This window comes from Mastigoproctus giganteus, chromosome 11 (genome assembly GCF_048544385.1).
Source record: "Mastigoproctus giganteus isolate SK-2022 chromosome 11, ASM4854438v1, whole genome shotgun sequence".
Lineage (NCBI taxonomy): Eukaryota > Metazoa > Arthropoda > Arachnida > Uropygi > Thelyphonidae > Mastigoproctus > Mastigoproctus giganteus.
Window position 1 is genome coordinate 122,502,172 of NC_143585.1, and position 16,772 is coordinate 122,518,943.

The 16,772-nt window shown below is 33.1% G+C and overlaps 1 protein-coding gene across 2 annotated transcripts in view; it reads right to left on the reverse strand.

The window, feature by feature from the left end:
- Positions 1-432: 432 nt before the first annotated feature.
- The window catches only part of LOC150078406 (WD repeat-containing protein 54-like), a 125,953-nt gene continuing 109,613 nt past the window's right edge, over positions 433-16,772 (reverse strand). For both annotated transcript variants that reach the window (XM_090385024.1, XM_090385023.1), the window contains 3 exons: positions 8,783-8,951; positions 3,327-3,392; positions 433-637 (listed from right to left, as the gene is read on the reverse strand). In XM_090385024.1, the coding sequence (XP_090241150.1) occupies positions 509-637; positions 3,327-3,392; positions 8,783-8,951 (364 nt within the window). In that variant the 3' untranslated portion in view covers positions 433-508. The remainder of the gene's footprint in view (positions 638-3,326; positions 3,393-8,782; positions 8,952-16,772) is intronic.

Genomic DNA, 16,772 nt, shown 5'->3' on the forward strand with positions numbered 1-16,772 from the left:
TATGCAAAATTTTTTGCAGCTATATCTAATTTTATTCAAACTTTAATTAAAAAAACTAATCTGAGATTTAGTAGTTTTAAAAACAAAGAACTAAGAATTTTTATATACTTGGTATATATAAGTTTCTGAGGATGATGATCCAGTGAAATATACAAATCTGTTAACAAAGAGGTTATTTTAAACATGTTCCTATGCTTATGTATAGTATCAGTTTTTGTTTTCTCAGCTCTTTAATCAAAAAGTCCAGTGGCACTCTTTAATTTGATTACAGAGGAATTATAGAGCTTCAGTGGAAACTGTCAGTATTCTGAACAAGAGAAAGCTAAAACTCAAGGCTATTTTTGGAAGTGTTAACTGAAATAAGAGAATAGTAGCCAATTTATGAAAAATACTGAGACTGCCACTGTGTGAAGCCAGTGCAAACTAACACTTGCAGTAGAATAGAGAAATAAGTAGTCCATATCATACAGTTCAGGTAGTATAGAATGTGGTCTATACCAAACCAAAGTTACATTCTGTAACAATGTATTTCATGTAAATCACAGCCTGTAACACAAAAGGCATGGCCTGATGGTTCAAGAAAGGAACCTCCGTATAACTGAGTATCTGGAATGCTTGTACTAAACTTGTGGGAAATCTGAAAGAAAAAACATTTTTTTTTTGATTTTTAAAAACATAGTTATATTACACTATATTTAAATAATATCCAAATATATTTATGTGCCCCTCTTCACTTGACAGAGGGCTTACAAACCCTAACATGTTTTCTGTCATGAATTTCACTCAACATTTTATATAAGAGATATTTGAGATAGTCTCCAAGATAAGCTGTTTTTAGCTTGATTTTCTATGCATTATGAAATTCATAACAGAGTTTATATTACGAAGTAAATTACACTAAAAAATAAAAACTTAAATTACTTATATAAGTAACTTATGTGTGTAAGCTAACTTGTGTATAAAGCAATATAGATTTTTGTAAAATAAAATGTGCTGTTGCACAATAACTACTCCATTCTGCAATATTGCATTAATAACTCCTTTAGCAGTTTTTATTTCATAATTACTGAGTATTTCACATTCCCAATAGCAGTGCTTGCAACTGTTGCTGGTCATGGCCAAATTTTTATAAATAAATAGATGTAAAATCTTCTTCTTCTTCTTCTTCTTTTTATTTGCATCTACTTATTTATTTATAAATAAGTAGATGCAAAAGCTGTTGGTTACACATTGTGATACACACTGTTTGTTCATAAGTTCGTTATATTCTTCACTACTATCCAAGAAAAAAAAAAAATGCCTGAAGCTTTTTATTCTTATGTCATTATTATATACTGAGCTGCTCCAAATTACTAGTTATGCAACAATGATAAGAGCAACAAGATCTGATGGTTAGACAGCTGGCACAGTGGTTACAGGTTAAGTCCTTCCACACTGAGTGGAAAAGGCCCAGAAGCTTTTTATTCTTGTTCATGTATAGTTATTATATACTGAACTCTTCCAGATTAATAGTTATATATCAATAATAAGAAAAACGTTTTGTTTTTAAAAATACCCCTTAACTGTGCATGGTTGCTGACTGTGAGGCTTGTTTCAATCTTTCCACACTGAGCGGAAAAGGCCAGGTCTCAAAGGCGAGGAACTTTTATAGATTTTTTCTTTATACTATTGGCACATTCAGTTTCGGGTGAAGATTATATTTTCCACAAAACAAGCAAGTCCTGGAACATACAATTCAGATGCCTCATGGCCTTAGTTTTATTTGCCATAGGATCGCATGACTTAAACAAGATTGCAGGTAATTGCCCTGAGTCATGAGTTCATTGCATGTGTAGGTTGTGGCATGTATTGCTGTTGATAATCCTAGTTCAATTGAAATTAAAACTTGGTATTATGTTAGATGAGACTTAGCTATTGAAGAAATTAGGTGATAACCTACAGTTAAAGATATATTCACTAAACTACTAAGTGTTACAGTCCTGATTCAGACTTCAAAAACTGTAAAGTACAGATTACTCTAGGTCACAAAAGTAGTTTTAATTGGAAGGGTGGTAATGACCAGTGGTGGCAACTCCACTGGCTGACTACTGAATTATTTGAATTGTAATGTATTTTTGAAGTTGCTACCCCTCCCTAAACCCACAATACAGTGTTTTATATGCATTTAGCATTAGCATATGATGAAAGCAAGCAGCTTATACGACATCAGCAAAAAAAAAAAAAAAAAACCCTTACAGTACTATGTTGCCTTACCATTGCCTTATACAATGGGATAATCATCTTATCCCTGCTAGCAAAATTCCTGTATATCATTGACAAACCCCATGAGCTGTCCTGGCAGCCTGTCTGCACTGCTCAGAGAACTTCGTATCTGACTGCACAATTACCTTCCAGGTCTTTTTTTATTTTTCTGCTACCCTGAGTGTAGTACCACACAGCTAGTGCTACACTCTAGGGTTATTGCTACCCATATCACTACTTTGCATTTATCAATGTTGCCATTTCTCAACCTATCTGCTTAACTTTACTAGGTCCTGTTGCACTAGCATACTGTCATTACCCATCCTGCCAACCTTTGTATCATATGCAAACTTGGACGTTAAGTCTGATATGCCTTCATATTATCATTGATAAATATAGAAAACAACAATGGGCCCAACACCAAACCCTGGGGGAACTTCACTAATAACATTAGTCAATGGACTAATGTTATTAATGGAGAAGAGCAATGAAAAGCAATGTCCACTGATTATCACTCAACCATTCCTTTATCCATAGCAGCAACTTGCCCCTAATGACACACTTCTCCTTGTACAGCAGTCGCTTATGTGCAACTGTATCAAAAGCTTTCCTGAAAGTACCATAGTACCCAATCAGATTGGCCAAACAAAATCACCCTTTAACAAATCTATGCTGTAACTGCAGTATACAGTATAACTGCATTCCTATCTAGATTGTCCTGCATTACTTCTTTAATCAGAGATCCACTATTTTCCCTGGAACAGAAATTAAGCTAACAAGTCTGTAATTACTCATGTTGCCCTTTGATTCCCCTTTGTGAATGAGGGAAACATTTGCATATCTCCAGTCCATAGAGACTTCCCCTGAAAATGGTACTCATACTTTGCTGCTCTATAGCAAGTTGTACAATTAAGAATGTTTCATTATAGTGTTTAAACAGTTTTTAACAATGCTTAATTTACATATTTTTGTCTTATGCAAATCCATGATATAGCATTATTTTTTTTTGTGAATGTGACAAATTTAGAAACTTGCACTATCGACACTACTGTACAATGAAAATTAAAAATGCAGAATATACTTACTGGTAAAGTCTCATTTTCTTTTATTTGCCATATCCTTATATAACTGTCTTCTGATACAGATAAAGCCTAGAAAAATAATTGTTAGCTGAAAAACATTATATAAATAGAAACATGTTTGTTTCTCTTTTTTGATCAAATTAATGCTTTAATATGAAGTCACATTGTGATAAAGGTTTTATATGCTTCCAATTTTGATAATGGAGCAACCACTTTTTAAGAAATTGATAATTTTAAAAATCCATATGGTACTTACACCTCCAAATGGCACACTAGTTTGAACCTATGCAACAACAAACAATATAAAATACAAGATGTGATCAAAATAGTTTGCCATTGTCTTGGTCTTAAAATTATGGTGTTGTAATGTGTTTGGTGGCTTATCATGCCATAGTAATGCATGAATCATCCCTTTACCAGCAGTTAGTCAGCTTAAGATCTAAAGGCTAACGTTGCCAAAACAACCGTCTGATATAACGAAATTGATATACAAATTTTATGAAATTGTAAAACAAGAAATAGTATCAAAAAAAAAAAAAAATTCAGTCAAATGAAGGAGACAACAAAAAAAAAAAAAAAAAATTAGTCAATCCATAGATGAAGATGAGTGGACTAATTTACAAAATTGCTGATACATGAATTTACATATATATTATAACAATGGAGACTCAAAATTTGGGTTTAATGTGAATACAGGGTTCTTGTACCGAAAAGACAATTGAACTTATCGAGTCAAAACTAAAAACATTTGGGATTAGTTTTGAAAAAGACATTTCCACCACAAGTGACAGAGCCAGTGTTGTGATAAAATTTGGAAAACTGGCCCCAACTCACCAGCATTTGTATTATTACCATGACATTCACTTGGTGGTTATGGAGGCTTTTTATTCAACAAATCATGAAGCAAGTGATAATTCAGATGATGATTCTTTGGAAATGGAACATGAAGACGAATTTGTTTCGGAAAATGAAAGTGAATATATCGCAAATCTATTTATGGATGCAAATATAAGAAAATTCGTAAAATTGTGAAACTATTCAGAAAATTACCAGTACAAAATATTTTACTACAAAGTTATATAAATTCCGTAGAAAAAAAAAGTTCAGCTGCTACTGGATTGCAAAACCTGTTGGACTACAATGGATATCAGAGGCTGATGAAGAAATATACTCAACATTTTAAAACTGGTCAGAACAGCAACTGAAACTGTAAGTCACAAAGACGTTTACCTTTTAACTGGTGAGGATGGATTCAAATTTTTATTTGAGTACACCCTCACCAGTTAAAGGCTTTAGGAGAGAACACTTCAGAAATAAGTGCAAAACTCGTCATTGCATTAAAAAAAAAAAAAAAAAAAAAAAAAAAAAACTGCTAAAAGAAGAGCTGTGTCATCAATTTCGTTAATAAATTTCTTCAAGATCCCACTTGCTTAAGATACGAGAAAAGGACGATTACTTCAGTGCATTAGTTGAAGTTATATAGTCAAAAACAATCATGAAAAGACTCTTCAGTTATTCAGATGAAAAGAATACTGCTCAAGAACCAGGTGAATAAATCTTGGAAATGGATCAAGATATAAGTCTGAATCAGTAAATGGAAGAATCAATCCCTAAAAGCTCGATGCCAAGCCAGTTAATTGATGATGACTTCTAGTTTGTTATTAATGTATATAAAGCAATGCGAAAGATAACAACCAATTTGGAAACACTAAAAAAAAATGCCTTGAGTACAAAGTTTTTGAGTTGACATCAACTGATGTCAACTCAAAATGAAAGGTATTTCTCAATTTCAGGAAATTGTGTCTCAAGAATAAGGGCAAGATTATTAGATAAATCAACAGACTGTGTGTTTCTTAAAACATTACTTCTTGAAATGTCAAACTAATGAACGGAAATAGGTGTTTTCTTTTTGATTCTTAAATGTCTTAAGCTTTTCTTATAGTTAAGATTCAGATAAAATTCGTCATATGGCATTCATTTCGAAATGATTTCTGTTGTAATGCAAAAGAAAATTATTATCATAAAAAATATCAAGTACTTGATTGGTAACAATAGTAATAAAATTCTCAATATTACTTAATACATTAATGATTACACATAATTATATACTACATAATATAATTATATATATTACATATATAATAATTATATATCACATAATAATAATATATAGAAACAGAATAACTTTCGCTGTGGATTTGAGTAACTTGTATTAATTTTTCTGAAATGGCACGTAGAATAATATTCCTACTCTGTCATTAAGGTGACAAATTCCTGTCAATTAAGGTAATATTCCTGTCATTAAGATGACAAAAGATTTCTCATTTAGGGTTCATATTCTTACAAAAAATATTGAAATTAATTTCAAATATTTTAGCATCCTTACCTCTCAGTATTACCACTTTTAAGAAAACATATTTAATAATAATTCTCACACAATAATTGCTTTTCTTTCTTGAAATGTCTCAAGGCAAAATAAATTCTTGAGAAAAAATATTGCAATATAAAAGAGGAATCTCGAGAACAGAAAAAAAAAAAAAAAAAGTCAAGAAATCACAATGTGTATTGGTTAGGAGACCCATTTGTATACCTATTTGGACTCAAGCGTTTAGGGCATAAGCCTCAAGCTATGAAGGAGTCTAGACTATGTATAAATATAGTGCAAATGCATCAGGAATACATAGCTATATCTGAATAAATCAGATTATTAATAAAACGGCATCGTTTTAAGTTATATCTCATATTGTGAATATCATTTTATTAATAATCATATTTATTAATAATCATAATCTCATATTGTGAATATCAGATCATTTTATTAATAATCTGATTTATTCAGATATAGCTATGTATTCCTGATGCATTTGCACTATATTTATACATAGTCTAGACTCCTTCATAGCTTGAGGCTTATGCCCTAAACGCTTGAGTCTAAATACATGATACACCATCAGGCATCTCTCATATTGTGGAGTTATACTTCATAACTGTTTTGCCATCATTGCATCACTCGGGTACCTACCCACCCACCGAAGAAGGGCCAAATAGCCCTGAAACGGTGCCGTCTGGGTGGTGGTATCCATCTGAGAATAAGTAACATTAGTCTTCTCCTTAGGTGAAGCGTTACTTATTCGAAGTAGTGCAATATCATGGCAACTCGTTGTGAAGGTATTCACAATATGAGATATAACTTAAAACGATGCCGTTTTATTAATAATCTGATTTATTCAGATATAGCTATGTATTCCTGATGCATTTGCACTATATTTATACATAGTCTATACCTATTTGTTAAGTGTTTAATTGTCACTAAAAACTTAATATATTTAATGATTAAACAATTAGTCATTTCTTTCTATATGATAATTATTTTTTAAAATTAATTTGTCTACTTACATAACACTGTTGTGTTCATATAGAAAGAAATGATTTTTGGAATCTAAAATGTGCACAGTGCTTGCTGAGATGACCTTGTCTCCTTTGCAGCACATGCTTTCAAATTGCTGAACTGAAATCGTAGATGTTAAATGATTAAATACAGTTTACCCTTTGACTGGTGCAATGTTAAAGAAAAATTGATCCTTGGGATACCAACTTTTTTACCTTTTATTTGTAGTGATTAACCCACTTTTTTTTAATTTGTAGTGTATTAAACCCACTAATATGACAAAATTAAAAAAAGTCAGATCTTCTGGTCATAACATTTGAAGCATCATATTTATCACTTAAAATGTATAAATGTGCCTCAAGCTCAATTTATAAATTTTTGTTTGTTTTTCACTTTTAGGTTTATATTTCTCATATTCATTTCTTTATAATATAGGTTTTTCAAGTAGTATGATACAATTTAAAGAGTAATTATGGCAATTTATGAAGATGAATATATTAAATATATAAACAAAAGCAACATTTGGAAGGAAATTATTCAAGTTGTTTTCAGCAAATTTTTTTAACTGAAAACAATTTTTTTTATGAATTTAAAAAAAAAAAATTCTTTATCCAAATTCATTTTCCTTATATGTTGAAATATTATATGCTGAAAAATACTGCTTCTTTCAGAACTGACACACAATTCTCCCTCTAGGATATAATGAAGGAAACATAAAAAGGGGTGTGTTTTGATAGAGAAGCTTAATTATCTGTTAGCAGAGTAAAATCCTAGTCAGATTCCCCAGGATTCCTACTTCAAATGTTCAATGATACAATCCACAATGAGAAGTGCTACATTTTACAGAGCTCAAATGAATAAACTGTTTGTGTGTGAACTGGCAGGTGGGTCTCACAGCAATCAAAGGGTTAAAATATGGAATAAAGAAGGATTTCACTTGCCTATCATCAAGAACTGCAAGACACTGGCATCTGTATTTTTTTTCCCCTCCCAATATCATCAACACAGTGCAGCATTATTGTGAGTAGACTGCAACTGTTGTGTATTTATTCCCTTCACTCACACAATCACCAGATATGAGCCCAGGGGCTCATATCTGGTGAGTATGGGCTTAGTACACCCAGGGTACTGAGCTGAATATCATCATTCTTCTATTTCTTGGTGATTCCTTTCTACTTCTGTCAATCTCTCTCTCAGGGTAACTTGGGAATTTTTTTTTGGCTGGTGGAGCATAAGCCTCAGGCTTCCTTACACCATATGGCTAATAATAATAATAAATAATTTGATTCTGTTCTGACTTTGTTCTGGATGTCAGCAAATGATACTTTTTAAATGATGGTTGTTGTTATTTGTTGTTTTATGGTGCACTGCCATCTAAGGCCATAATGTGCCAAGTTGAATTTAAATGATGGCATGACATTTTGTAAATAATTTTGTAATTTTTCCCATTCTTGTTGTCTGTATTTATTTTGATAGCTGTTCCCTTAACTTTTTTCCTGTTGGGTGGGGTTCTTACAAATAGTGGCTGGTGATAGGTTATTTTTATTGCAATTTTTAAGTGGTACAGTTGACTGCTTGGACCTCACTTGATACTGTTTATTTTGATAATTTGTTTATTGTTTCTGTAAGAAATCAGGAAGCACAATGAACAACCAAAATAAATAGAGGAAAAACGGATTACTCTGGCAAGGGCTAAAGATTACCATAGCCAGGTGGGCAGGAGCAGCAGTGCGTAGCATACGTTTCTTGATTAGACTGGGGTTCGAGCCCGTGACCACCAAATACGGAGGATGCGGAAAGGTCAGGGAATGACCACCGCACATCCCCGGAGCAATATGGCCTTAGTTGCTAAAGTTCCTAAAAAAAAAAAAAAAATAGCATTGTGGTGATTATTAGCATAAATTCTTAAAAAAATGTATACAGTATTAAGCTAAACCATATTTAAAAAAAATAATAAAAAAAAAATTGTGCTTATGATCTGGTGCAAAGACCCTTGGATGAATCTTTGTGCACCTTTTCATTTCAAGAATGTAGATAGGGTATTCTTACATAAAAGATAACCAAAACTTACAATGCCAGAATCTTCTGCAACATCCACAGCGGTGATCCACCTAGCATGTGCTGCTACTTCAGCTAGTAAACAGTTCATTCTAATGTTGAAAATTCGTAAATGGCCCGATCCATAACCTGCAAATAATAAACTTTTCTTCTGACAAATCTTCAAGCTTGTACAAGGATACCTACCAAGATAGCAAATACTGTTTTATTAGTAAATCAATTATGTATTGTATCATTTCTTATATATATAAAAAAAAAAAAAAAAATAATGCTTTACAAAATTTGAAAATGTGTATATAAATTGCAAAAATAATCAAACAAATACTCTTATACATCATTATACAAAGTATACATTTGTAACATTATTGGAATAATGTCACAGACTTGTAGTTTTAGTTATGAATGCATCATCAAATAAGACAGATTGTCAAATCTGATTCAACTTGTTTTCTAATAGCAATCAATAAATATTTTACAGCACACACAGAAGCATAGTAATTTTGCTTTATCATGAGGGTTATTTGTAAAATTTTATTGTTTCAAAATTATGTTATTTTTCTACAGTTTCCTCTGTTTCATGAAATGAGCAATGTGACAGGAAATTGCAGCAGTGATAGCTAAAAAGTTTGCACTCTTAATCATAATCAGTTATTATATAGAGTTGCTTCTAAAGGCAACCTCAACTGAGCTCAAAAGCAAATGCTAAGAAAGTGCTGGGCCAAGTGTAAATATCAGAACCAAATTTTTTAATGTATGATATTGTATTTCATTAAACTGAAAGACATTGTTCCAGGATCCATTCTCCTGTTAAATAACAACATAAAAACAAAAGAATAGTTCAGTTGATCTTTAAAATTAATGGGACAGTGTTATTTTCTCAAAACCAGATTAGCCTCCACGAGTCTGATATTACTTGTCAATTAGTAAAAATTTCAACCTGAATGCGCTTTTTTTTGGAAGGAATGTTTTGGAAATATTTTATATTCCTATTAGTGATTATATAATCACTAATCAAAATATAAAACTGGAAAATATAAAGAATGTAAAAGCAATTACCATCAGTAAATACTGGAAGTGATTACAAATTAGTAGCAGGACCATTCAAATTTAGAGAATCCTTTAAGAAAAAGCAAAAAATAAACAATGATAAAGAAACAAAATTCAAAATTGAATTATTACAAGATGAAAGTATTAGGAATCTATACAAAAACAGATTGAGAGAATATTTAGAATTAAAACAAATAAAATATGAAAATCGGTCAACAGAAGAAAAATGGGAAAGAATTAAAATTTACATAAATAAAGCAACATCAGGAGAACAAAATATAAAATAGAATTAAAAAAAGGGACACCATAGTACACAGAAGTAGAAGACTTGGCTATGATCAAAGCAAAGCATTTCAGAAAACATTTATCAAATGAAACAGATGCACACATATACCAAGAATTACATAAATGAGAGCTTACATAAGCTCAATTTTTCCTACATTCTATTAATATTTTACAAATAAACAAGGAGTTACCTTTTATTCAGTTAGTAGAATTTCTTCTTTACCAATTCTCCTTATGTGAATAAATTATGAAATGATACATTAAAACCAGATTACATAATTTAAAACTCAATGTGTTCCTCACTATTGACACACATGCAGTCCAATACTCCAGGATCACAGTGGTGAACCCCAATCCAACCCCCAAAATATCAAAACCCCCATGCAACCTTTAGTGAAGGAAGACATTTTGTCATGAATGCAAATTCGAAATACGAAAGAAATACTATTAAAATGAAATAAAAGTACGACAAAACAATGAATTTAAAATGCACTAAAAATTCCTCCCTTAAGCGGACTAAAACTTTGATAAGTGTCATGTTCACAGGGTGGAATGAAACTAACGAACCGCGTGTGTTCGGAATCTTATAAATAGGAGATTAGTGTTTGGTAAGCATGCATTTGAATCAGATAAGAGAAATGGACGTCGAATGTTAGTTTTTTTTGTAATTTCATTTCTAAAGTTTCGGCAATCAATAACTATAATTATGTTGATTATTTACAACTCTATTAACATCCATTCAACATCCATTTCTCTTATCTGATTCGTGGTCATTCGAACACATGCTTACCAAAGACTAATCTCCTATTTATAAGATACCAAACACAAGTGGTTCGTTAGTTTCATTCTACCCTGTGAACATGACGCTTGTCTAAAAGTTTTAGTCCGCTTAAGGGAGGAATTTTTAGTGCATTTTAAATTCATTGTTTTATCGTACTTTTATTTCATTTTAATAGTATTTCTTTCGTATTTCAAATTCGCGTTTATGACAAAATGTCTTCCTTCACTAAAGGTTGCATGGGGTTTTGATATTTCTAGGGTCGGATTGGGTTCACCACTGTGATCCTGGAGTATTGGACTGCCTGTGTGTCAATAGTGAGAAACACATTATGAGTTTTAAATTATGTAATCTGGTTTTAACGTATCATTTTGTAATTTATTCGCATAAGGAGAATTGGTAAAGAAGAAATCCTACTGACTGAATAAAAGGTAATTCCTTGTTTATTTCTAAAATATACCAAGAATATAAGAAGATTCAAAACAGAATCAAAGAGGAGATAAAAAGAGTATTGGGATAGGTTTTCAAAAGAAAAACATGATTTCTATGAAGCACAAAGAAAAATTTGCCAAATAATACGAAATCAAAGAAAATAATTAAATGAATACATTAAAATAATAAACAGATTCGGCTATATGGGTAAACTATTTTAAAAAAATTACACTGGTCAACACAAAATGTTATGAAAACAAAAACACCCAATCTTGACTAATTTTATGCTACTGAACACGAAAGCCACATTAAAATTTGTCAATTGGCTCTTGTTTTTGAATTACAGTTGGGATCTCATACTGGTGAGTTTCTCTACATTATCAAATGGCTCTCAGCAAAACACATGGCAACACCGCAGTTTTCAGTACCGCCACGTTGCCAATCACATGATAAGTAATATTCTTATCACGTGATCGGCAACTGTCGCCTTGTTTTGCATCATGTGATAAGTTGTTGCCTTAAATGCACCTTTAACTCTGTTGCTGTAATCCTCGAATACAGCTAGATACTGGGTGATTTGTTTTCAGTTCACAGTTCTTTGTGAGATTCCTACTTTTTCTGCAGTATTTGTGTTGTGCAAGATTAATATGCCCCATAATTGTGTGAATACTCCAGATGACTTCTGTTACGTATGTGGAGAAGTCATGTTAGCTTCAAGAAAGCATTCCTTAACTCGAGCTATAAAAATCGTCCCGTGCCTCATGAAGAAGTACTACCTATTCCTGAACCACCCAACCATTTTTCTGTACACTGATGAACATCAACTTGATATACATGAAGTACAGCAGTCGTCTATGTCAAGATTTTCTCCAACCTTTATCCTTCTGAAACACATGAGATCACAGAAAGTGAGCTTAATGACCACATCAGGGGTCTGGAACTGCTGAAGAATAAGGCAGAGCTTTTGGCTTCAAGGCTACAACAGTAGAATCTAGAACAGCAGCTCCCAAACTACTGAGATCTACGGACCCCATCAAAAAAAGTTTGCAGACTTCTTTATATATAAACATATTACAGTCAGTCCTCGTATAACACGTGTTTACACTACACGAATTCGATCATACATGATTTATAAATAGGGGAACGATATCTTATATAACACAAACCGAATTCGCTTATTATTATTATTATTATTATTAGCCACATGGTACAAGGAAGCCTGAGGCTTACACTGCACCAGCCAAAAAAAAAATTTCCCGAGTTACCCTGAGAGAGAGAGAGAAGTAGAAAGGAACCACCAAGAAAGAGAAGAATGATGATATCCAGCTCAGGACCCTGGGTTTGCCAAGCCCATACTCACCAGATGTGAGCCCCCGGGGATAAATATGCATGATTCACCGTTGTGTTTACAAGAAATGGCAGGCGAACGCGGAATCACCCCAACTGAACGCAACACGATAGGAATGAAGAGAAGATTCTGAAAATGTATTTGTTTTTTTTATAACAGTGAAGGGGAAACACATTTCACCATAATAACGTAAAAACCAACACAATTCCAGCTATCGGTATAATTGCAAATGCAATTAGATCGAGTTTACTACCAGTTTATAACAGATTCCACTAGCAGAAACGCAACTGGAAATTGTTTTTATTGTTTTATGGTAGTAACCCCTAGAAATGTGCTTTAGTAAAATGTGAGGTGTTAATAGTGTATTTCAGCCTTTACGGTGTTGTTTATTCAGTTGCTACACACGCGCAGCTTTGTTTATGTGTATCAAGCGTGCCTCCTCGTTTTGTAATTGTGGTTTGTTCCATAAAAATGAGTAAAATACTTAAAAGGTGTGAAAAGGAAGCATCCTGGTGAAGACACTACAGATTCAGAGAGAAAAAGAAAAGCAACATCGATAAACAGAGGCGGACGGGGTCAAAAATTCTTACCCAGAAAAGTTTATAGTGGCCTCATACTATGGTTTATGGCCAAAATCACACTGGCCTCTGGCCCACCAGGGTTTTCCCGGTAAGGCTTATGGCCAGTCCGCCTCTGTCGATAGAGAAAAAATATGAAATTGTGAAACGCTTTGAGCGAAATGAAAGACCATGTGATATTGCACGTGCTACAGACCTAAATGAGGCAACGCCGAGAATTAGAAAGAATGTAGAGAAAATAAAAACAACTTTCATAGCAGGAACAACTCAAAGTGTAATTAAAATCCATTAGATTAAGATACAAAGAATTGGAAGAGATGGACGCCTGTCATCTGTTTGGATAGAAAATCAAACAAAAAAAGTTTGCTTACGATAGAAGTAAAAGCATTAGCAATATTTTATTATGTAATAGTCGTAATAAAATGCGTAAGTATTTTATTACGATTATTTATTGTGTTTGGTAATGTTTTGGTTACAAATGTGTGTTCAATCTTGGGTGGTCGGCACCTAACCCCATTTTTCCCATAGGGCCTGTTGTTTATATTGCACAAGGGTTTCTAAGAACGCAACTATCGTGCTATACGAGGACTGACTGTACTTGATACTCCTTCTGAATGCTTCACGGACCCTCTGGGGTCTGCAGACCCTAGTTTGGGAAACACTGTTCTAGATCATTCTGTGAAAGTGACAACATTTTGTACTTGAAATAAAGACTATGATAAATTCTATCAAATGGAAGGTGAACTCATTGTTCGTAAGGATGTTGATAGCTAATGGCAGCAATGAACATGAGGCACATTCCCAAAGAATGGTGACTATTTATAGAGGATTATAAGGTTAGCCTTAAGGCTGTGTTATAATATGCACAATGGAAATATGCTGCCTTCAATACCTCTTGTGTATGCCATCCACAAAAAAGAAATATTTGTGTTTCATGGCCAGGTCTAATATATATTTTATATATTCTTTTTAATCCTGGTTTTTTTAATTAGCAACGTTTATTACACTTATGTGCATATCAAGAGAAGCTGCTTCCTTCAAATGAACTCTCATTATTTTAGGCTTGGTATGAAAGCTGCACAACAATGAAAGGTGGTCATATCCACTATTAATCCTTGTGTAATCCTTTTATTTATTGTATAAAATTTGTATGATTTTCATGACCTATGTTTACTATTCCATGACACAGGATGTAGCTAAAAAGAAACAAGAAATAATGTTTAAATCATTTATTATTTTAAATACAACAATTTCAATGTTTATCCCTTTCCAAATACTCTTCAACCACACCTATGCAGCACTCCATTCACAATTTACAGGATCTAAAACAGCAGCAAAATCCTTGGATGATATCTCTTTTAATTGTGTTCTTCTGAATGTCAGATAAGTCCTCAAATCATTTTCTTTTGATGTGGATTTTAAATTTTGAGAACAGAAAAAAGTTGCATGGTGCCAGATCTGCTGAATAAAGCAGGTGCTCCAATGTTGTGGTCTTGTTTTTCATTAAAAACTCTCTCACTGACAGAGGAATAACAGCATATTGTCACAAAAACCCTTGCTAAAATCTGAATGTAGAGTATATAATTAACAGTCTGATTCGGCAGGACAAATTCATGAGGAACAACATCACGACAATCAAAGAAAAGCATGGACTTGATCTTTGATCAAGACATTCTCATTTTCTTTAAATGGGGAGAAGAGGGAGTTTGCCATAGCATACTTAGACCCTTGGCTTGTGGACCATACTTAGACCCAGGATTCATCTCCTATTATCGCCGAATCCAAAAAGTTGGGAGTTTCATGAATTTTTCCCCAAATTTGCAACAAACTTCGACGTTTCTGCATCCGATCATATGTTAAGGATGTGTGGAACCATTCGCTTGCACACTTTTCTCATGCCTAACTGCTCTGTTAAAATTGTCCTTACTGTTTCTTTGTCAGTGTGTAACTGTTCTGCAATTAGTCAAATGCTCATCCAATGATCTTGGTGCACGATCTCTCAAAAATTTAACATTCTCGTCTGTTGTTGAAGTTTGCAGTCTTCTTGTCATCATGGCTATCTTCCCATTCCTATCTGAACTGTTTGTGCCATTTGTACACACATGGCTGCCTCACAGTTTCATCACCATACACTTTCCATAACATCTCCAATGTTTCTGATGTTTCTGCACCATTTTAACCAAGTTCTACTAAAAATTTAATAATTATTTGCTCTAATTACAATCATTTTTCCATTGAAGGGTTAAAACACCAATTCACTTAAATCAAAACTTAACCGATTGCAATGAAACAAAAAACAAGCTACAGCAAGATATACATGTTGTTGATATATGTAGTAGTAAGGCATTGGTAAGCAATGATTCTTGGTTCATTTTGGCCACACACCTTGTACATACTCACCAAGTTTGTGGTGGGTTATTCATTTATAGATGTCTGCACAAAATTTTATTGAAATCCCAATAGGCTGGTGATGAGATTTCTTAAAATTTATACTTTTGCACATGAATATAATTAAAATTTAGCATTTGAATGATTGTTATCAATACTTGATGAAATGCTGGTATAGTTGCCATACGAGTTTTGTTGTTGTTTAGTATTTGCATTTGAACTAAGGCAGTAAAGACCATGAAGTGTCAGAATACAATCTTAAAATTGTGTGTTCTGTGGTCAGTTTTGCTGTTCTGAAGCATGAAAAACCATGCAATCTTTGCCCGAGATTAACTCCACCATGGTATGATACAGTCTATAAAAATTACTCTCATCTCAACTCTATAAATTTCTTTTGTTGGAGGGGGGGGATGTTATTAAAAGATGTTCAGGATAATTATGACACATTTGTCTTATGTGCATTTACAAAATGCACATAAGACAAATATTGAAAAAACAGTTTCTAAGATAAAGAACCATACAATCCTTGTCAGAAAAATTCAGATATGGTATGAAAAAAAGCCTATGAAAATCCTCTGCTTTGATATGCACCTGGTCGAGCAAATCAGTGTCGACTTTACAGTTTTGGGGACCAGACTCTGTTATAGTAATAGCAATATTGTGCAAGGAAGCCACAGGCTTTTGTTGCACTGGCTGAGGTAAAAAAAAGTACGTAAGAAAATAAATTATTTGCAACTTCCTCACATAGGTAAGTATCCAGTTGACCTATGAATTTATTCAAACTGTCAGCCTCAACTACCTGTGAAGGCAACCAAGTCCAGCAATCAATGACTTGCTGGCTAAAAAAACTTTCTACAATCTAGTCTCCCCCCCCTGTAATTTTAATTTATGCCCCTGAGTTCTGGAATTCTCTATAACAATGAAAATTCTATTTTTTTCATTTTACTAATCCCTCTCAGAACCTAATAAACCTCAATCAGATTACTCTCTGAGGTGCTTGGTTGACAAGTTCTGTAGTGCACATAATCGGAGCCTTTCCTCACATGGTCATCCTTCTGCCGATCTCACTATGGGAGTTGCCCATCTTTGGACCCTTTCAAGAAGCTCAATGTCTTTTTTCAGATGGTCTCCATACTTGAACATAGTA